The sequence below is a fragment of the Hemiscyllium ocellatum genome, chromosome 43 (genome assembly GCF_020745735.1).
Source record: "Hemiscyllium ocellatum isolate sHemOce1 chromosome 43, sHemOce1.pat.X.cur, whole genome shotgun sequence".
Classification (NCBI taxonomy): domain Eukaryota; kingdom Metazoa; phylum Chordata; class Chondrichthyes; order Orectolobiformes; family Hemiscylliidae; genus Hemiscyllium; species Hemiscyllium ocellatum.
Genome location: NC_083443.1, coordinates 12808937 through 12831259, shown reverse-complemented (window position 1 = coordinate 12831259; position 22323 = coordinate 12808937). Strand labels below are relative to the sequence as shown.

Here is a 22323-nt window from a genome sequence, read left to right as displayed (position 1 = left end):
TATACAAGTTCCTTCCATCAGCAATCTACAGGGGCTTGTGGAATGAAATATGTAATTCACGAATGCACATCATACTGCAAGCCCAACTGAGAATGTTAAGTGGGCTGTCAGTCTAGTTCTTTGCACAGACATAATATGCAGCGAATATCCAAATGCAGGGTCACAGTTAAAACTGGACACTGTTGATAACTTTTGCTAGCGAGGGCTGGTTGTGTATGGTCAGGACCTTGTCTGATCAAGCCAAAAGGATAGACTGTTTGGTACAATACTTTGGGGTGTATAGCCTACATACTTGGCATCACACCAGCATTGAAATGTATACATTTACACATATTATAGAAAGGCAGGTTATCATTTTGGCTTGACAACAGCATCCTGTTAGAAGTGAACATTACTTGTGTTGTTGCAACATAAACAGCAGTGTAAAACAGTGCTCAAATGTCTGAATTATCTTTCAGGATAATGAGGCAGACTGAGCACTTTAAAACTAAAATTGTCGGCCTTTCGTGACTGCATAATATTGAGTGGGACATGACTTGATCAGGGTAGCTGTTAATCTGCAGGATGACTTTGATGCACCCTATTTCAGCAGCATACTTGTATCTGAGTACCATTTAGGAGGTTGCCAATAAAGCTGATCTGATAGCAAGTGAAGGAATCCCACTGCAAATATTGAATAGTGAAGGTAGGTTTGCAGTTGACAATAGGGAAAGACAGGAGAAGGGGGAACAAAATGATTTTGTGTCACACAAATTGAATGCTGATACAAAAGTTCATGATCCCTAACTCGTCCCATCTCCACGTGATTACTAAGCTAATCTCATTACATATGAAGAATATTAGCATGAAGTGTGTGGCTTAGGCATGAAAAGAAAATATTGCAATGTACTTTAATTCAGTTTCAAAATTCTGCCAGATTTCTAAAATTGAGACACGGTTTCAATTGAAAACTTTATTTTTTTTCCATATACACAATATTGAATGAAAAAATATGCTATTGTGGCAATAAGTTCATAAATATCTGTGCAGACAATGCAGCATTTATGCATCGGAGTGCCTTTGAGACACAGTAACTGGGTTCTTTGTGCAATCATAAAAAGCTGCTTACACTGATATCACAAATAACTCGAACATTTTCACAGGACAAACTTTGTCCAACTGATGGCTATTTTGTTTAAAGTAGAATCCCTTGAGGTCTTTCAGGACGACAGTGGGCAACAGAGAGAGAAATCAAGTCTCTCAATGGTGCAAAACACGAGTGCAAAGAATTAGACCTTAAAGTGTCCTGGCACTTGCAAAGATTTCTAACGCGGTCTGTAATTAAAAAAAAAACTCAGCTCACCATTGTTGTGCCACTTTTATGGTTCCATAATTGAAGCTGGCAGTCAAATATCTACAATGCCAGTACCATGGTCATCTTTGTAACCAGACTACCAAAATCGCCTTCATGATGATGGTGAGGCTGAATTCTCTGAATGAGTGGTGCGGCATTTCATAGGTTTCCACCTTTCAGCTGACACAGACCCACGATTTGAATATAAACTTGACCGAGAATACAAAAAGGTAATGCTTTTCTGTTAAAATAAAAAAAGTAATTTGCTCAAGCTTTTCAAGACTATCTAAAAGGATAGATTTGTCTTCCTAAATTTGGTACCTTTGACCTGAAACGTTTTGTGGTAGCCTTATACACCTATAAGCTTGTACTCTCCAATGACTCTGAAGCATGGAATTGGAATGGAGGTCCATGCTACTTCCCCACCATTTCCCATCTGGCCGATTCAAAAATCATTGGTGTAGATTTCAAATTAAGCCAATTTACTTGACTGTACAACTTCTATAGCTATCCCTGCTATTGATAGCAGCACTATTTAACCGGTATGTAGCAAATACTGGTCAAACTGTAACTATATGTTGGACAGCAATGAACGTAGAGGGGAGAAATTGTGCCCCTTACCAAGAGCTTTAGTGATGCCTTGTTCTTGTCATGTCCAAATTAACTTTCAGTGAACAAGTAGCTTATGCTTTTCACAAAGCAACTACAATTCAGGAACTTCTAGCCCGGACCTCCTCAATAGGTGTTTATTAGAGAACTTTCCAAAGAGAACTGTAACGCTAGAAATGAACCAGATTCAAACCTAGTTCAGCTTATTTAAAAGCTAAGAACCCAATATGGTGCATTTCACAGATACAAAAGCTGAACTTTCAAAGACTGGTTTCACTAAATATTGCAAACGTTAACACTTTCCTCATATTCAAAGAATCAAAACACTGAAGGAGAAAGAAAAGCAAACAATCCAAAAATCCCAAGTTTCCTTATCCTCAAATATTGTCTGAAACCTGCAGCTGCAGATTCGTCAGATGTTGAGTTTGTTTGCGATTGTGACAACCACTTTCAGGACCGGCATAAAGGCAGAGATCTCGCTAAAATTGCTGCTGCTCACAACGTGCGTGTGAACCATCAACGCTTGCTGGTAATTGCATCCTTCAATGTTCCGCACAATTTCATGCAGTCCACTCAGAATGTGAGGAGAAAGCTGCATACCAGAAAATAATGTTATCAATGCTTCTGAGCAGCATAACAATACTTGCAGTTGTTCCTTTCCCCCACTCCCTCCTCCACACACACACACACACACCCCCATCCAAATAAACCGATACATATAGATGAACATCTTCAAACCACACTGTGGAATGTGCAATTCCCAATCATAACTGGACCAAAGAACAGCAATAAACAAACTCCAAGTTGCTATCCCAATTCCAGTATGAAGAATCATAATTATACAAAGAGCTTTTAAGTATTGCTGAAAAATTAGATGATTTAGGATACATTTTTCATCTTGCACTTTCCAGGACAATTGCAAGAAATACCAACATAAGAGTAAAATAACATTTATACTGTATGACAAGAGAGTGCTAATTGGTTGGCAAATGGATTCTGATTGAAAGATACAATAGTTAGATGAAGATTGACTGTTAACTGCCAAACTTTGTTTAAATTTTAAAGAGGTAGATTCTGATTGATTAAGATATTGTACCAAGAAACAAACCTGAAAATGTCTGTCATCTATTCTGTGGTTTTTAAACAGGAACAGTGTGTATGTATGTTTTTTCAGTTGCAAAGAATAATTATTCATTTCTCTGATGTATCAAGAATAGAATCACAGAATCCCTACAGTGTGGAAGCAGGCCATTTGGCCGAACCAGTCCACAGCAACCATCCAAAGAACATCCTACCCAGACCTGCCCACCTACCCTATCCCTCTAACTCCATATTTCCCATGGCCAATCAACCTAGCCTGCACATCACTAGACATCATGGGCAATTGAGCATGGCCAATCCACCTAACCCACACACCTTTGAATTGTGGGAGGAAACCAAAACGCTGAGAGGAAACTCATACAGACAGAGGCTGCCCTGATTGGAATGACATCAACATTCCTTCACCGTTATTGAGTCAAATTCTAAAATGGGATAATCACAGATGGTAGCTGTTTTTAATCTCTAACAATGTAGACTTGCATTCAGCATTATTGCATGGTTTGGATCCACTCAGTTGCATTAAGTAAACATTGAAGTGCACAGGAACTACTCTCACAACTCAGTTTCAGCTTCAATTGTTCAAACTCAAGTCCAAAATGATCATTGGCTTAGCCTCACTGTGGTTAGAGGAACTCTGAAAACAAACACACATTGTATAAAGGACAGATGCAAATTTAATGCAAAAATCATTAAAACCCTCTTGGTTGCTCTGGTCTATTTTAGCTGAATTCAGCAAAGGGTGATAAGGAGCAAATTTTTGTTCATGCTAAGTGTGCTGCTGGCAAGACTGGTATTTATTGTCCATCACTTAATGTGCTAAGGAATTGGAGGCTCTAAAGTTCATATGGTGTAGGTACACCCACAGTGCTGTTTAGGATTTTGACTCAGTAAGGGTGAAGGAATGGAGACATAATTTCAATCAAGGCAGATTGTGGCATTGAGGGAAACGTACAGGTGGTGGTTTTTCCAAGCCCTTGTCTTTCTCAGTAATTGAAATCATGGGTTTGGAAGATGCTCTCAAAGGAGTCTGAGCAATTTGTAGATGATGCGCACTGCTGCCATTCTATGCTGGTGGTGGAGGAAGCTCATGTTTTAAATGTGGATTTGTGCAGATCAAGTGGATTCCTTTGTCCTGGATGGTGTTGAGCTTCTTGAATCATTTTGGTGCTGCTCCCATCCAAACAAATGTAGGTTACTCCAATGCACTCCTGACTTGGGCCTTTTAGATGGTGGACATGCTTTAATAAGTCTGGAGTTATTGCCACAAAATTCCCAGTCTCTGACCTGCAATTGTAGAGAGTACTTAAAGGGTTGGTCCAGTTAAATTTCTGACCAAGAGGAACCCACAATATCTTGAGAGTGAGGGATTCTACGACAACATTGAAGGTCAAGACAAGATAGTTAGATTCTCTTTTGTTGAAGATGGTCATTTCCCAACACATCATCCTTGCTACTTTTCAGTCCTAGCCTGCATGCTATCCAAGTCTTGCTGCACGTGGACACGGGCTTCTTCAGTATGAGAAGTTGCAAATGATACTGAATATTATGCAATTAGCCAACACCCCTACTTCTGACCTTACGATGGAATGTGGAGGTACCAGTGTTGGACTGGGGTGACAAAGTTAAAAATTACACACCAATTTCAATATATCACATCAACTGCATTACACTATGACTTTTTGCTATAAATTCTGTGTCCTAAGATCCTGCTCACTAGCGCTCCGAAAGCTAGTACTTCCAAATAAACTTGCTGGACTATAACCTGTTGTTGTGAGATTTTTAACTTATGACAGAAGAATGATCATTGATAAAGTAGCTGAAGATGGCTGGACACCATCCTGCAGAATCACTGCAGTGATATCCTGGGAGTGAGATGATTATCCTCAGATAGACACAGTGATCTCCATGTGGTAGATATGACTTACACCACAGAGTACTTCCCTGCATCCACTTCCACTTCCCTTCAAAACTTAATTTGTCCAACATTTCACTGTTCTGTATCAACGATCCAACCTACTGATCTCAGAATTATTTCAGAGTACCCTGTTACAAGAAAAATCCATACTATAGGATTACCTAGAACAGACCAGGCGTGTCCTAAACGTCTGTCATTTCAAATCAGTCCCCTTGTATATACAGGTAACCAACGTAGAAGATAATTAGTTATTGAAATTGCCACTTTCACAGCACATTCACTTTTTAAAAACTCTATGTAGAGAGTGAGATAAAACCATTAATCAGAACCTGCGAAAATTTTAATGTTACTTTTGCTTAAACCACTTCCACTTACCGTCTGCTCCCGCAATTTATCATACAGGTATTCCAGGCGCTTTGCAGCATCATCCAACTTCCTCTTAGTTTGCTGTGGAATAATTCAAAATTCATTAAATGAAACAAGATAGCAAATGTTCCATCATAGTCTTCAGTTAATCTAGCCCTATGAGACCCTGGCTGCTTAATCCACTAACAAGAGGATTCTTATGGTTACGTTAGTGCACAATGCATTTGCTTTCCTTCTCACATGGAATCTCACAGAAATACATAATACAACTTTCCATAAATTGCTGATGAATTACTGCAGGTTTCTTTAAAATCATTTCATCTCACAAGAGTGGAAAATTTAATCTGAATATTGAGTGAAGAATTAATTTATTTTTTACCTCAATGATCAAGTACACAGACTAGCCATCCAGGAGTGAAATATATCTCTCCTTAAGTAGTTCAGCAATACTGAAGTAGAAAACCAAAGGGATTATTATCTATTGGGTTGGTTTCTAGACAGTGTTTCTTTTATTACTAACATGTTCAGTTTGGCAGTCAACACTGGCTGTGCAATGCGAATGATGAAGCCATATAAGACTATTGCAGTGACTGAAAAATAGCTAAACCCAAAGATGGAAATAAGTAACTAAAAGTGCAAGATTTTAAGGAAATGCACCATTGTACAGAAATAGAGGGGCTGCAATACCAATGATCAATCTCATGTTGAGCGACACAGAAGAAAACAGGAAATAGAAGAGCGAAGGATGATTATGAGACTGAGGATTGGAAACTGTCGAGATAGTTTTTGATTTATTCATTCATAGGATGCAGCAGTAACTGACTGGACCAAAATTTATTGCTCATCTCTAGTTGCCATCGAGAAGGGTGTGGTGAGCTACCTTCTTGATTCACTGTGCCCCAAGTAGACCTACAATGTCACTAGGGAGGGAGTTCTTGGATTCTGACCCAGTGACACTGATGTATTTCAAAGTTAGGATGGTGAATCGCTTGGAGGGAACCTGTTAATGAAAGTGTTCCCTGTAGTTGCTACCCTTGTCCTTCTAAATGGGAATGATCACGGTTTGAAAGGCACTGTCGGGGTGAATTTCTGTACTATAGAAACAGACTCAGGTTTTATGCAGTATCCAGTGCCTCCACCCATTTTTTGGTATCACTTGGAGTGAGTTGAATTGGTTGAAGTCTGGCTGGGGACCTTTGTAGAGGGCCGAGATGGATCACCCACTCAGAACTCTAGTCAAAGATTATTGTGAATCCTTTAGCCTTATGTTTTGCACTGATGTGCTGGGCTCCCCATCATTGAGAGTGGGATGTTTGTGGAGTGTCCTCCGCCAGTGAGCTGTTTAATTGTGCACCGTCATTCATGACTGGATGTGCAGGACTGCAGAACTCAGATCTGATCCATTGTTTGTGGGATCACTTAGCTCTGGCATCCAAATAGTCCCATTTTGAAACTTCACTGAGTTGACACCTCACTTTTAGGTATGTCTGGTGCTGTTCCTTGCATGTCCTCATGTAATCTTCATTGGACCAAGGTTGATCCCCTGGCTTAATGATGGCAGAATGGGTATATACAGCTTTCAGCAAAACTACAGCAGTAAGTGCAAACAAGGTTGAGGATTTTAAAGTTGACATGTTGGAAGACAAAAAGGTTCTGAAGAAGAAACACAACTCAAAACACTAACTCAATTTCTTTCTTGACGGATGCTGCCTGACTTGTTGAGTATTTTCTGCAGCTTTGTTTTTAATTAAAAGACAAAGAAAACATGAACAGTGCCTGTAATATTTACAGCGTTAGTATTATTTAAGCTGATATAGTGTACAAGTCTGGAGTCTGCTGAAGCGAATGTAGGGAGAAATTAAATGGAGATGATGAAGGCATAGTTGGATTGCAGGAGGGACTATTCTTACAAAAGCCTGGTACTGAATGCCGTAAATCAGGGCCAGACTACTTTTGATGTGTTTTGTATGTTTTGTCCCCACTACAATGGGATGACATGACTTCTGGATGAAGTTGAATATGTGCATACTGTGATGTGGAAGACACTGCAGTTTTTTTAAAATCAGGTTGGATGAAAAAGCAGAGTTTTTCCAGATCATCAATGTAACACATTTACGTTAGAATTTCATACACAGTTTGAGACATGGAAACATGATTAAAAGGTGAAATTCAGATGGTTTGGAATAATTGAAGAGTCAAACAAGGCACAAAACCTCAACTCAGGGCTCATACTGAACAAGCAACAAGAGAGTATTTGTGCCTCTACTTAGAGGCAAAGTTTTCAAAGGGATTCAATTTTTGTCTCTAGTTAACCCAAGCCATTAAAATAAACTGTTATGAAGTTGAAGGCACGTACTGTACCTTTAAGAGAGAATGAATGCTGTTCTGAACTGAGAGATTACAAGCATTTGTGTATATGACAAGATGGCAGCGTACTGGAAAATTGAAAATATGTAACATTTGGGTGTGAAATGGATACCTGGATTTTTGTTGCTGTTTGGACAATTCGAATTTAATCAGTTTAACGAGTTTTGAGAAGATTTAACCTTAGCCAATTTAAATTATGCCTCAGAATACTAAAACATCAAACCAATTTGACGATCCGATGTTGAGGACATAAAAATGCAGACATTTTGAAAACTGCAGAGGGAGTTACTTCCATCGAAAGAGACCCAAGAAATTAGGAAACACTCTCTACCAAAGGTATCTTTTCATACGAAACATATTCGCAGTAAAAAGAAAGACGACGACCTAGGGAGATCTTCAGTCAGAAGAAAGACACTGAAGACAACAGCAGCTGTGTGGTTTTGAAATTAAGTTGATGTAATTTTAATAAGTGTCTTATTGGAATAGTGTATTGTTGTAGAGTTGGAGACAAGTAAGCCATTAAGGGAAAGGAGGGCTTAAGAGTTGTGAATAGTTGTTGTTTAATGTTCACTTTTAGAGTTAAAAAATAAATTGATGTTATTTTCTTTAAATAGTGGAATTTGTAAGTTCTCAGTCACTCATATTTTAACAGATTATGTGGCGAGGTGAGCTTTTATGGGTGTTTGGTTTAATGAACAGAAGGGTTCACCTCCGTGTCTTAACAAAACTGACATATGTACTGGGCCAGGAGTAAACATAGTATTGTATAGTAATCATGTCACTGGACTAGCAATCCAGAGTCCCAGACTAAGGTCCTGGCGATGTTGATTCAAATTCCACCACGGCATCTGGCAAAATATGAACTCAATAAAAATCTGGAATTAAAAGCTAGTCTAATGGTGACTTTGTCAATTGTTGTAAATATCCATCTGGTTCACTAATGTCCTGTAGGGAAGGAAGCCATCTTACCTGGTCTGGCCTACACACCCACAGAAATGTGATCGACTCTAAAAAGCCTTCTGAAATGGTGTTGGAAGGAACTCAGTTCAATAAAAATTAGGGATAGGCAATAAAGCTTGGTCATGCTTAGTGACAGCCACATCTCACAAACGAATATAGGAGTGAATTAAGCAGCAAATTCATCAATAAATCTGGAATTAAAAGCTAGTCTCATGGCAAACATGTAACCAGTGCAGCTGTACATGCAATATGAGCGTCATGGCCAGAAAGTTTCTCAATATTATTACTGCAATTAAAACAATGATTAATATCAAAGATTTAATTCAAGAATTCCAACATAAAGAGATAATACTTTAATATGAATACAGAGCACTCAAGCCTATAGCTGGTTACGATTCTACTGACTATTTAGCCAGGCTACCAGATGAATGTCAACAGATCGAGAGCAAGACATACACAAATAAAACTGCAGCATTCTCCACACTAACCCTTGCCTATCACCCCATTAGAATTAATGATAAAAGACTGGATTAACTTCAGAGTATACTAAACCCTAAGTAGAATTTACATCTGATAAAACCATCATCATCCAGATATGGAAAATCCCCATCAAGTGCAGTTTTGAAAATAATCCAGATAAAGTGCATGGCTCCAATCGTGGCTCAGATTGCTCAGTATTAAATCCAATTTGATCAGTGGGGCACCTGACCACCCAGGAGGGAGAGACTCCAGTACACACACACATACACTGCGACTAATGCAGTAAAACCTACACACCAAAACCTAAATCTTGGAACAAATATTAGTTACTCAGATTAAAATAGTCCAGTGTATTTCTAAAAAGAAAAACAGTATTTGTAATGAACATGTAGGAAGTTTACAGTTACAAAATTACAGAAGTACTCAAAATCCCTTGCAAAACATTCCCCCATGCTTGCAATGAACTTTGTGGAGCTCCAAGTCTCTGCTTTAACGGGAGATATGAATAAATTTAAAAAGCTGCAATTTCCTGTTTATACCATAACAAGATAGAGAGCATGGTGCCTACTAAGATACTGACATTAAGGTAAGTCTTCACAGGAGCTAGTAATCAACAATTAAAAACTAAACCTAAGTCTCTGGTGGGCCGGGCACTTTATGAACACACTGTCCTGAGGCTGTAAAATACTGAACATTGATGCAATGCTGCCAGTGCTCTATGCAGTTGAATTTGCCTCTATTGTAGACTATTATAGAATAATCTTGCCAACCAGTCTCTTGCATGATTCACTGAGTGAACTTAAGGTAATACAATAACTTCAAAGTTTCTCTTAGCTGGAATAGAAATAATGTACAGAAATAGGTATTCTGAACTGTTTTTGGTTGAGGGATACAGTGGTGGTGCGTGGGAAGGAAATGTAAAGAGAATACAAACTTTTCTGTGGTCTTAATCCTGAGATACGTTTGTTATGGTAGACTGAAAACCCCTGTAATATTTTCCAACTCTAAAACATCCAAAAGGCTAAAGTACCTTCTATCCTGACTGGAAGTATGTAACCTAGTTTCACCATCCTAAATAACCATTGTTTCCACAGTAACCTAAATGCAACGGTGTAGAAGTTAGTAGCTCCCCATCATACAGACTGCTATAATACATAATATACATGCATGCACTTATAGCACAAACGTAGAACAAGCACAAATTTAGGCAATCTACTTATTTCAAATGACAGGAGTATTGTTTCAACAATGACATACAGGGTCACCGGCAGCTAAAAGGCATCGCTGTACCAGTCCATCAAAGGTCGTCTTCAACACCATGTGTTCTTCTGGGATTTGTTTTTTCACAATCTTCTCTGTGGGCAGCTGCTGTAGTGGCTGGAAATGACAAGGAAAAGAGAATCACAGCAAATTACTGTGCAGCTTTCCATGACTGAAAAGAGAACCAAAGGAAAGAGGCATTGTATATGCAACAGCCATACATCCCCTAGACAAACCTGCAGTTTAGTGCAAAGTCAAGTACACCAGCTTAGCAGCAAGTCACATTGGTCAATGGGCAGCACAATGAGATCACGTTGTAAAAGATGCTAGAAAACTTGCCATTCTATCTGGATTAGATTTGGAAGTTTTATACCCACAGTGAAGTTAGGGAAAAGTCATATCACTAACTGAAGAGTAAAATACATGAAAAATCTTATAACTACAACACACTTCCAATCTTCAAAATGGTCCTCCCTGTGCTTTTATTATACCTGTGAGCACTCCATTCTCATTTTTAATTTCTTACACCCAAATGCATTTGGTAACTAAGTAGTTGGCACTTAGATAAATGATTCAGTACCGTTCTTCAGGGAAGGGAATTTTCCGTGATGAAATGTAAAATGCTTTAAAATGGCGACTGAATTAAATCAATCAATCTGCTCAGCTCCAATTCTTCCTGCAAGTGAACTGAAGGAGGCAACTCATGCTAAAAAGAGACAAATATCCAGCATGCGAATAAGAGGATTCTTTCTTTCCTCCCTTTACCCAAAGGCTTGCAATCCCGCTACCTCCATGTGCCAGTGCCAAATTTTGAGAATCCACTCAGTTTGCTCTACCTTGCTCTTTGTTTTCCCAAAAACCAAAACAATTTCATTTGGGAGAACGGAGAGTGTAACAGGAAACTGTTAAACAGGGTATCACTGGGGGTGACTTTTGATGTACAACACTTCTAATCAGTAGCAGGTTTATAATATGAACATCCAAACTGCTGCATCCATTACAATATTGAGTAGTATTGAAACTACTCTATCGCAAATGCATCGCTCCTTCCCAGAATTGATGTAACTAACATCCAATGCATTTAGATTTACCATAGCCATGGAAAAGGTGGTGATACAGGAAGCAAGGCTTGAACACAGGTCCAAGTGGTGGCTTTTAGACTTGATATAAATGCCAGAATGTAGGGCCAAAATGTCTCATGGCACAGCCCCCAATTGTGGGTCAAAAATTATAGTAGGTGGAGAATGTAAAAGTAGTGGAGAGTACAGCTGGAGGGTGTACGACTGGAAGAGGTTGGTGGATGGCGAGACGGTCAAGGCTGTGATAGGATTTTAAAAACAATAAGAACTTCAAATGAGGCACAGAGGTTCTAGGAGCCAGCAGGTAGAGGAGCAATTAGTGAGTGAGACTTGGATTGCCAAGTGTCATGTCTTGATTTGGTAAAAATGTAGATGAGCATTTTAGCAGTAGATATACCATGAGTGAAGGGGAGACTAGTGATATCACAGAGGTAGCGTCAATGACATTTGGGATGGAGTGAATGCAAGTTTGGAAACCTGTGGAGAACCCAAAAAGAAGCGGAGGTTGCAACGAGTCTTGAAACAATGGTTGGGGAGAAGGTAAAAAAAAAAGATCTTTCTGGAAAACAACAAATCTTTGGGCCTTTTGGCTTCCCACAATAATCTCACCACAACCCATTTTGAAGTCCCTGATCTACACTGTATTAATGTATTTCTATTTCACAGCATATTGCTACTGTTGTTAAAAGTATGCCTGTCTGATCATTTGCTTTCTTTGCCGTTTATATAAGATACGAAACAAAAAAACTTAGCGGCGATATTTTGCAAGATCTGCAAACAAGCAAGATATAATATTTACATGTTTTTTCTAACTTCTACATATTGAGAGACAATAGCAAGACATAATCCTGCACTCATTCGCACAGCTTTATCCATTATAGGTCACAAGCATAATCTTGGCACTACGCAGCAATGAACCAAAATAAAGCTCCTTGTTTCACTGACAGGGAAGAACAGACCTGTAAATTGGCCTCCTTTGGTGCCCCTGGAGGTCCTTGACTGATTTCCTGAGGCGTAAAGCCCTGGGGTGGAAGCTGTTGGACATCTGCAGGGAAATTCACAACAGGAGCAGTAATGGGAGCTGGAGGAGTATAGTTGTCAGGTAGCTGCAAGTTTAAATAAAGAGCATTTTATAATATAGCAGCCATCACAAAAAGACTAAGACATTGAGTCAAAAACAGGTGCAAAAAGATCAAGGCACTGCTCATTTCTACAAACTGACTAATGGTAACATTGAAAATGATAATGACAAAATGTATAAAAATGGAATTTGCATAAAATCTGAGAGGGAGATTCCCGGTCATAAACTTGGATAAGATACCAAACAAAAAAACTTAGTGGTGATATTTTGCAAGATCTGCAAACAAGCAAGATATAATATTTACATGTTTTTTCTAACTTCAACATATTGAGAGACAATAGCAAGACATAATCCTGCACTCATTCACACAGCTTTATCCATTATAGGTCACAAGATCACAGATTTTTTAATTGTACGGTCAAGTCTCTCCTTAGTTCTTGAATGACAGTGTACTAAAACTGGGTTTTGTAAAATTTCATTGTCTGATGTTATAATGCAGATACTACGTATATACTGAACCGCTTTATTTAAAATAATCAGCACAGTCTCCATCTGGTGGCTGAAGTAAAAAGGAGTCAGGACAGCAATGGGATAGAGTCTAATAGTAATACAAATTTTTCTCTGACAAATGCAGAACATTGCTCTATTATGCAACTGGGACTAATTCATTATGAGACAATTGTGATTTTATTTTTCCTTTTTCTTTAAATCTTATAATCCTTCTACAATGCAGATGATTTAACTAAAAAAAAACCCTTACTCTTTGAACTATTCTGGTGTAATCCAGTGAGTTGCACTGACTTTCTAACAAAATGTCATGGGATGTGGGAGTTAGCATCCAAGCATTTCATCCCTATCTTAACTGTCTTTGATCTGAATAGTTTATTAGGTCATTTCAAAGGACAGTTCAGAGTTCATCACATGTGGGTGTGGAGTCACATATAGTCCAGACTGGGTAAGGATGGTAGATTTCCTTCCCTAAATGAGAAACCAAACAATCAATGATCGTGGTCATGGTCCATGATAACAATTAGCTTTATATTCCAAATTTACTAACTGTACTTAAATTTTGCCAGCTGCAGCGGTAGGATTAGAGTCCTGTGTCCAGCCTACATAAAGCAAAATACCCTTTTTGAATTCGGGCACTTGGCAGCATCATTTGCAAATCACAAAGGAAGGACTGACCAATGTCTAGTCACTTCAAGAACACACCTAGCTGACCTAAAGTATGTGTGAAAGTAGGTAAGCAAAGTTAATATTTCAAAATGAATGGCCCAATTATTATCAATTTGTCTCTTCTTATTTTCTTAAATGACATTGGGTTGTAAATGTTTCAAATGAAAATAGAACATCTACTCTATTCTATCCAAAAACCTAAAGAAAGCTTAAAGAATATCACTCAGTTAAGAATTTCAAATGACCAAATTGAAACTGACAGACATAACAATACATAAAGCTAATGAAAAACTGGGAAGCATGGAACCAGGGATCAGAGATAGTCTTGCATCAAACATACATTTTCTTCATCATGAAGATGGACTGAGTAATACAAAATCTTATTAAGATTACAATATTGCAATATGCAATCTTACAGAGCTTGCAGGCAATGTAAAGGTCTAAGATATTGGGGTTTGTTCAGTATATGTAATGTCTCGTGATCAACATAATACAAAATACAAATCTCATGACAAAAGGCACCTGGTCAAGGTCCAGAAAAACAAATTTCTCCGACTTTCTTCTATGGAATTCATTGGCAGTCAGTCTCCTGAAAGACCATAGCCCAGTAGAAGCAGGAGGTCATTCGGCCCATTCTGTCTGCTCTGCCATTCGATGAAATCTCGGCTGATCTGATAATCTTTAACTCTACTTTCCAGCCTTTTCCCCGTAACCCTCAATTCCCGCAATGATTAGAAAGATATCCATCTCACCTTGAATATACTTGACAACCTAGCCTCCACAGCCTCCGTAGCAAATAATTTCACAGATTATAATCGTCAGAGAGATAAAAGAAGTCTTAAATAGGCAATTAGGCAGATTATTTTCTTGGTCCTACAATTTCCCACAAGGGCAAACCACCTCTGTCCTGTTAAGCGCCTTAAATATTTTTCATGATTCCATAAGGTTTCCTCTTGCTTTCCATGTAGAATACATCAAATATATTATCCTCATCAACAATCCTGTATCTGTCCTTAAAAAATTCAATCAAATTTGTCAAACATAATCTTCACTAAACAAACCCATGCTGACTACACCTGATTAAAAGAGGGTCTCTCTCCGTGCAGATATATTCAGTCCCTCAGAATTCTTCTCCATCATCAAGAATAAATTGCTCTGCAATTTCCTGATCTATTATTTAGCCCCTTTTTTTAAATAACAGAATGTTAACACAGCCCTCTGACACCTCAATGTGGCAAGAGGGCTTTTGGAACCTACTACAGCCTTGGCCCTGGAAATCTCTTCTCTTGCATCCCTGAAAATTATCTTCCTTGGCAGTCTTCTGAAAGAGTCTCTGACTTCAAAGTTTCTAACTCACCTACTCACCTAACTGTTACTAACAAATGCTGGACAGATGAAAATTTGTTCTAACTCCTGGGTAATACTACTCACCCCAGCAAACGTCCAACCCAACCTGATTACCACTGCCTGACCCTCACTTTCTGCCCCAGAACACACATCTCACCCTCTTTAAACCAATTAACCAACGAATAGCCAACAAAATCCTGATCCTCAGATTCCCCTACTCTGTGATAATCCACTTCCTCCCTACCATCCAATCTTCCCCCTTGCCACAGCCCACGAAATACCCACTTTACCTGCCACCTTATTTCGCAATCCCAATCCCCCTTACCTTCAACCTGTCACAGCATCCTTTCAGTCATGCTCTTGCCTGCTCACTTGCTTCCCTTTACTGCCTCACCCTCTCACTTGCTTCCCTGCCACTTCACTCCTTCACTCGCCTTCTGACACCACCCCTCACAAGCGCCTCACCTTCTTTCGGCAGCTTTGACACCTTTAAACATTTTACTTACCAGAATATAGCAGCAAGTGCTTTAAAAGGGAGAGAAATTTTGAAGAAGACTCCCTCACTGATTAATGAGGATTGCTATACAGCATAAGCTCTGCAGAATTGATTAGGAGATAGGCCCAAAAACAATTACAGGAAAGCAATCCGTAGCATTTTGCCTGTTCTGAGTCAGAAATCGGGATTCTGAACCAGACCTGAAGATTAGGTCACTATCATCAAACTGTAGAATGACTACGGCACAAGAAGCAACCATTCAGCCCACTGCTGGCTCTCTACAAGAGCAACTAGGAGAAAGTGAGGACTGCAGATACTGCAGTACCAGAGTTGAAAAATGTGGTGTTGGAAAGACACAGCAGGCCAGGCAGCATCTGAGGAGCAGGAGAATCAACGTTTCGGACATAAGTCCTTCTTCAGGACTTCCTGACTCGGATGCTGCCTGGCCTGTTGTGTTTTTCCAGCACCACATTTTTCAACTCTCTACAAAAGCAACTGAGCTCGTCCAACACTCCTAGCTACCCCCTAAGATATTGTCAATTTTTCTCTTCAGATGATTATCCATTTCATTTCAAGGGGAGGAGGTGGCACTAGATTATTGTGCAAGGGCCAGGGTTTGCTATACAAATCCACCACGGTACAGGTTGAAATTTGAATTTATTCAATGAACCTGGAATATAAAGCTATATCACAATCATGGACCATAACAACTATCATCTACTCTTGTAAAAATGCATTTGGTTTGTCCTTTGGGGAATGAAATCTGCCGTCCTTACCTGCTCTGGCCTATATGTGACTTCAGACCCACAGCAGTGTGGTTGATTCTTGACTGCCGTCTGAAATGGCTCAGCAAGTCACTGAAGTTTGCCATAATTGGAAATGTAGTTTTAATTCTTTTCTCTCACATTCTTCCTAAAGCAGGGTATCCAGAATTCGACACATTTGAAGCCAAACCAGTGTTTTACAATGGCTCATCATATCTTTCCTCCTTTTGTAGGCTATTTTTCTACTTATGAATTTCAGAATCCCATAAGCTTTATGAACTATTTCTTAATTTACCCTACATCTTCAATTATTTATTCCCATATTCCCTCAGGTCTTTTGGCTTTTGCAGACCTATTACGGCTGTATTCTTTGTTTTATATTATCTTCCCTCACTCTTTCTATCAAAACACATGTGTCCTTATTTCTCCGCTCTAAATTTCATCTTCCATGTGTCTGCCCATTCCACCAGACTTTCTGATTTCTCTTGAATTCTATCATGATCCTCCCCATTGTTCATAGTACTTAAGTTTTGTGGCATCTGCAAATTTCAAAATCCTACTATAAGTCAATAATACAGGTTGAAAAAAAACAGTGTTCCTAACACTGACATCTGGAAGCTCACTAAATAGCTTTTGCCCCATTTAAAAAAACGTTAATCACCACTGTTTCCTGTCACTCGTTCAACTTCACTTTGTACATTTTCTTCCATGGGCTTTAAGTTTTGACAACAAGCCTGTTATTTGACACTTTATCAAACACTTTCAGGAAATCTGTGCAGAGCAGAACAACCACAACACATTTATCAACCCCTTTACACTACCTCATCAAATAACTCCAGTAAATTAATTCAACACAATTTGGCTTCGACAAATCTGTGCTGACTTTCCTTAATTTAGTCCCTTCAGTCTAAGTGACAGTTAATATTAGCCTGGCATTGTTACAGTGGAGAATATACCTTGAAACCTGCAACAAGATATCCTAAGTATTGATAATGGAGGACACTAAGTGTGAAAGATGATGTGCTCCATTCCCAGCAGCAATATTATTCACTTCATTCAATAATGAGTTCATCCAAAAAGGGACAGGGAAAAATACAATTAAACTGATTCATTTCTCGCACAAGAACATCTACCAAGAGGTAACAACACCAAAAATTACTTAGCAAACTGCTGATAAAAGCAGTCAAAAATTCTGAGTTCTTCCAATACTTAGGATATCCTGACATCCCTGATTTCTTTCATTCCAACATTTGTGACTGTGCTGAATGATACCGAGGCATTTAGCTCTGGAATTTTCTAAAATGTATCACAAACCCTCTACTCTCTCCTTTTTTTGAGGACACTTCTTAAAACCAATCTTTGACAGAACCTTTGATGACCTGTGCTAACACCTTTGTGGGGCTTGGTATCAAAGTTTGTTTGATAACATTTGCGAGAAGCGTTGGGTATCATTTTACTATGCTGAAAGGGCTATTATATATACAAGTTATGGTTTTCAAAATAAATTCTTCTCTACAAAATGGAAATTATACTAAATTGTTATCTTAAATGACAATTTTACTGAGATTTGACTTCACATGCAACACAAAGAAAATCTCTGTTAATTTCACAGTCTTATGGCTGACGAATAACAGGTAACATAACATCTTGAAAAACAATTCCAAAGTTTGCTTCTTTGCCAGGCAAGTGGTTAAATCAAATCCAGAATTAAACAGATGAGGCAGTAGGCAATTCTTTTTTAAGAACAAGGGGATGGGTCGGGGGAATCTGTGCCTATATTTTCCTGTCATCTTAATTCTGTACTTTATTTAATGCTTTGGTTACGCGTTGCATTCATTAGAGAATAGCATCAACTTTAAGAATCAATGGGATTTTCACTTTTGTTGGACATATTTGAGATTGATCTCTTGACTGTTCCTCAACAAATGCAGAAATGTACCATCAGAAGGGTTAACATAACTGGGATAAGGTTAACACAACTGATAGTAACAACAAGTGACACAGGCTGACTGGACTACAGGCACTGTGGAGACATCACCACAAACTGAAATTGCAGTTAATGGTTCCATGAATCCAAAACTAAAAGGATTTTCAGATTAACCCTCTAAGCTCATCATGCCCACTAGAGGTCACTCAGCTGAACTGTAAAATCTACTGAAGGAAAGCAATTACAGTCAAAGTAAAATGAAAGACAGCTTTCTCCTTAAGAAAGCTAAATAATTTCAAGCAGGGCTAATAAACACTCAGTGCTTTTCCAAATAGAATTTAACTGTTTATGAAGTCAACTAGCACTTAAGCAGCCCTGATCAATACAGATTTGGAAGTTTAATTGTTCTTATTTGAGTAAAATGGCTTATTTTGCTCTTGTGCTATCTGCTGGGAGGCAAGGTGGGGGGAGGGGAGGTTGGATTAAGGTGGGGATTACTGCTGACATGTTAAAAGAGGATACCTCCTACTTTGACTGGTATTATACTGCAGTATAAACGAACAACCCAAGTTTCACATGACCAGTCCTTTTCCTACACCACCTATAATCCCTTCCTTGGATCATTCGCTTGATTCTTTCACCCAATGAAGTAGATATACTTGACAATAAAAATCCAATCAAAACAAACTGGAAGCTTCAAAGACTTTCAAATACCATTTGTAGTTTACTCAGATCCCCAAGGAAGCATCAGTCGCTCAGCTTCTCTTCTTCACAAAAGAACTGTGTTCTGATCTCACCCCACAATCCCAAACAATTACTCAAAATTTCACATTCATTAGCAGTCACAGTTTAAGATGTATACAAATGAACAGGAATGCGGATTCAAACTTCATTCTAGATTTTGTGGTATTGGTGTAGTTTAGACTTTGACGGCAAGTTGTACTGCATGATAAGCTAATAGTCATGCTGACAATCCAGAGGCACTGACCAAAACTTCAGAAAACGAGCTCAGGTCTCCATGCTAATATGCGAGAAATTTAATTCTAAAAAGAATTTACAAAAGAAAGAACTTTAAAAACCGATATCAGTATAACGGGAATGCAAAGCTGTTGAAACTGAACTCATTCACTAGTGCTATTCAGATTAGTGTTCTTGCTCTACCTCCAGCCCCACATCACTGAATGACTGCACTACTCTCCGAAATGGACTAACCAAACATTGTCACATTGCTACATTCTCAGAGCAACTCAAACTGGATAATAGCAGTCAGGCTTTCCAGCCACATTTATATTCTGAGAATCAATTAAACTTTTTAAAAAAAAAATATACTGGAACTAAGCTGTGTGGTGATTCATGAAGGCTCAATATAAATACACGCCCATCTTGACAATTCAAATAGAAGTCTGCCATTTGCACCTAATTTGCTGAGGTTAGTCAAATTCTAGGCAAAACTTTACAAATGGCACTGTGTAATCCCAAACAAGGGACCACTATGCCCTCCCTCCATAATGCCAGGCTATTTAGTTTCCCCTCAGAACAAATCTATTCTACAAGTAACACATTTACTACTTATTCAAATCCCCTCCCACATTAACTCTAATCAAATAATGGTAAGTCAAATAATGTCAACAGCAAGTCAAAGTTTAATGTCTTATTTCAGTCAAGCAGATGAAAAGCATCAGTTTTATGATAATACAGCTTCGGGGTGAAATACAGCAAGTGGAACTCTTGTGTACATTGAGAATGGCTCAGGCTGGTCATCCAACTTAATACTCTGTTCCTGTTTTACTCCCAAACCCCATGATCTCTTCATCCCGAAGCATTATATCCAACTCTTCCTTGAAATCATATAATGGTTTGGTCTTGAGTGCTTTCTATTGTAGCAAATTTCACAGGTTTACCATTCTTGGGGAGAGGAAATTTCTCCTCATCCTAGTCGTAAATGTAGGTTAAAGTCACCCATAATTACAAACATTCCTTTATTGCATGTGATAAATAGTCATTGTGCCTTTATGTTCAAACAGTAAATAATGCCAGGATACTGGAGAAAAAAAATACAGAAATGTAATTAAAAAAGACCCAGTTTTATCCACTCCGCTACTTCCATATGCTTCATGCATATTCCCCTGACTACTAGCTCATGTAGTATTCCATTTGAAATACTACAGCATAAAAATTCAGTTCACCACAACTGGACTAAAACACCAATTGCACAATTTGCAAGAAAACATAACTTACTATTTTCTTTCTTTGCCCTGCTCGTACTGCCGGGGGGTCATTCCATCCATCCTGGAACCCTATTGAAAGCACATTTGTCAAGAAAGTAAATAGCACGATATTATATATATGCAAAGAAGTCTCGTGTATAACATTGCTGACAAAGATGCTTTTTAAAGTTTACAATCACTTCAATTCTACTACATCAAGCTCAGTAACAGCATTATTGTTTTGTGCATGATAAAGTTAACACAGCAAAGCTTCAATATTTAAATGCTTTCAGTCACAGACCCTCATTATTGGTACCAGAGAGCACTTTAATATAATCTACCCCCAGGCATCTTGAAAGAATCTTTGAAAAGCATTCGGTCGGGCATAATGACATATTTAAGCTTTCCATTGCTGCCTCTGCACCTTCAATGTACTGTGTTTGATGTACAGTCACAACCTCAAGATGAATCTCAGCAGGAACAACCTTTCACCACAACGTCTGTGACCTTACAACAGAGGTCAATGAAGTCTGCAACGGACCACCCATTAATTACTAAGTTATTAGTGCAAGTCTTCAAGTGCAGTGTTAAGCATTTTCATCATCAATAATCCCATGGGTCACTTTTTCTTATCTGTTGGGTTCTACATGCTGAAAACGCATGCTATTTCACATGGAACCCGTTGGCAACTTACTGAAACCTCTGAACAAAAAGCGACAATTCATTTTAGCAGGGATTAACACAGAATAAAGCTCTGGTTTGACCATTCCCATAAAGAGCTCCGCTGTCTGGATTAAGCCACTTATTCACATTTATTAACATGATCACTCAATGGCATCAGCTGGGAACACCTTGGTGTACTAAAGCCCCGTTTCATCCGGTGCAGAACAGGAGCTCACACCCATCATACAGAGAAAGATGCTGATGGGAGTGAAATAGCTTGCTCCTCGTGGCAAAGGAAAAAAATGGACAATGTCAGGAAGAGAAGTTCAATGATTTAACCAATGATTTTACATATCCTACCATTTATTCAACAGCAGGATACATAGAGCTTGCAAGTAGGTCACCTTGCCTAATTCAGAAATGAAGAAACAAACAGTTTATAGAATCTAATGAGGGGGATTTAAAATTTTAAGAAAAATAAACAAAAAAGAAAGAAAGAAACAGCAATATCTTTCAGTGAAAGCCTGGCATTCAGTAGATTGGTGCAACATATCGCACAAATCCAGCTCCAGTTTCGTTACAACAGTAACTTTCAAAATGTCTCAAGTAAACATTCCAATCAAGAAAGAGAACTGTTTTCTTTAAAAAAAACACGAACTGAACAACAGAACATCAGTGTTCTTCATACTGTTTAACAGATATAATATCAGTTTATAGATTAATTTTTGAATTACAGAAGAACCCTTTCTGTAAGAACAGGACTAAAACAGATATGAAAAATCTAAAGATCTCAGATGCAAAAAGAGTTACAGGTCATGAAGAACACTAACGTTTCAACAGAAAAGCCATCATACAAGGCTAGCTGATCCAGCCAGGACACTTGTTATTATCCTTTCACCTGATGCACAAGAGCGGTTTTGTAGCCATGGAAGGAATCCTGAAAAACCAAAGAATACAGGGAGGTTCTATGGACAATCAAGATAATACTCAGAATACTACACACAAGTAGATAAGTACTAATTTGCCTATTATATATTAGAATAAGGAGATACAAATGCCCAATCGCCTGGCATTTATCATATAGCCAACAAAGTACAGCACTTAGCAATGAATATTAACCCTTGTAGCATGCATCATGTTGTTACCCTTTACCATCTTGCACTATAAAGGAGTACTTCTGTCAAGAAGCATG

The 22323-nt window shown here is 38.5% G+C and overlaps 1 protein-coding gene across 1 annotated transcript in view; it reads right to left on the bottom strand.

The window, feature by feature from the left end:
- Positions 1–937: 937 nt before the first annotated feature.
- Positions 938–22323, bottom strand: part of sec31b (SEC31 homolog B, COPII coat complex component) — an 87556-nt gene continuing 66170 nt past the window's right edge. Inside the window, exons 22-26 of the mRNA XM_060854430.1 lie at positions 20500–20558; positions 12430–12576; positions 10389–10508; positions 5334–5405; positions 938–2534 (exon numbers count right to left, since the gene is read on the bottom strand). Of these exons, the coding sequence (XP_060710413.1) occupies positions 2355–2534; positions 5334–5405; positions 10389–10508; positions 12430–12576; positions 20500–20558 (578 nt within the window). The 3' untranslated portion in view covers positions 938–2354. The remainder of the gene's footprint in view (positions 2535–5333; positions 5406–10388; positions 10509–12429; positions 12577–20499; positions 20559–22323) is intronic.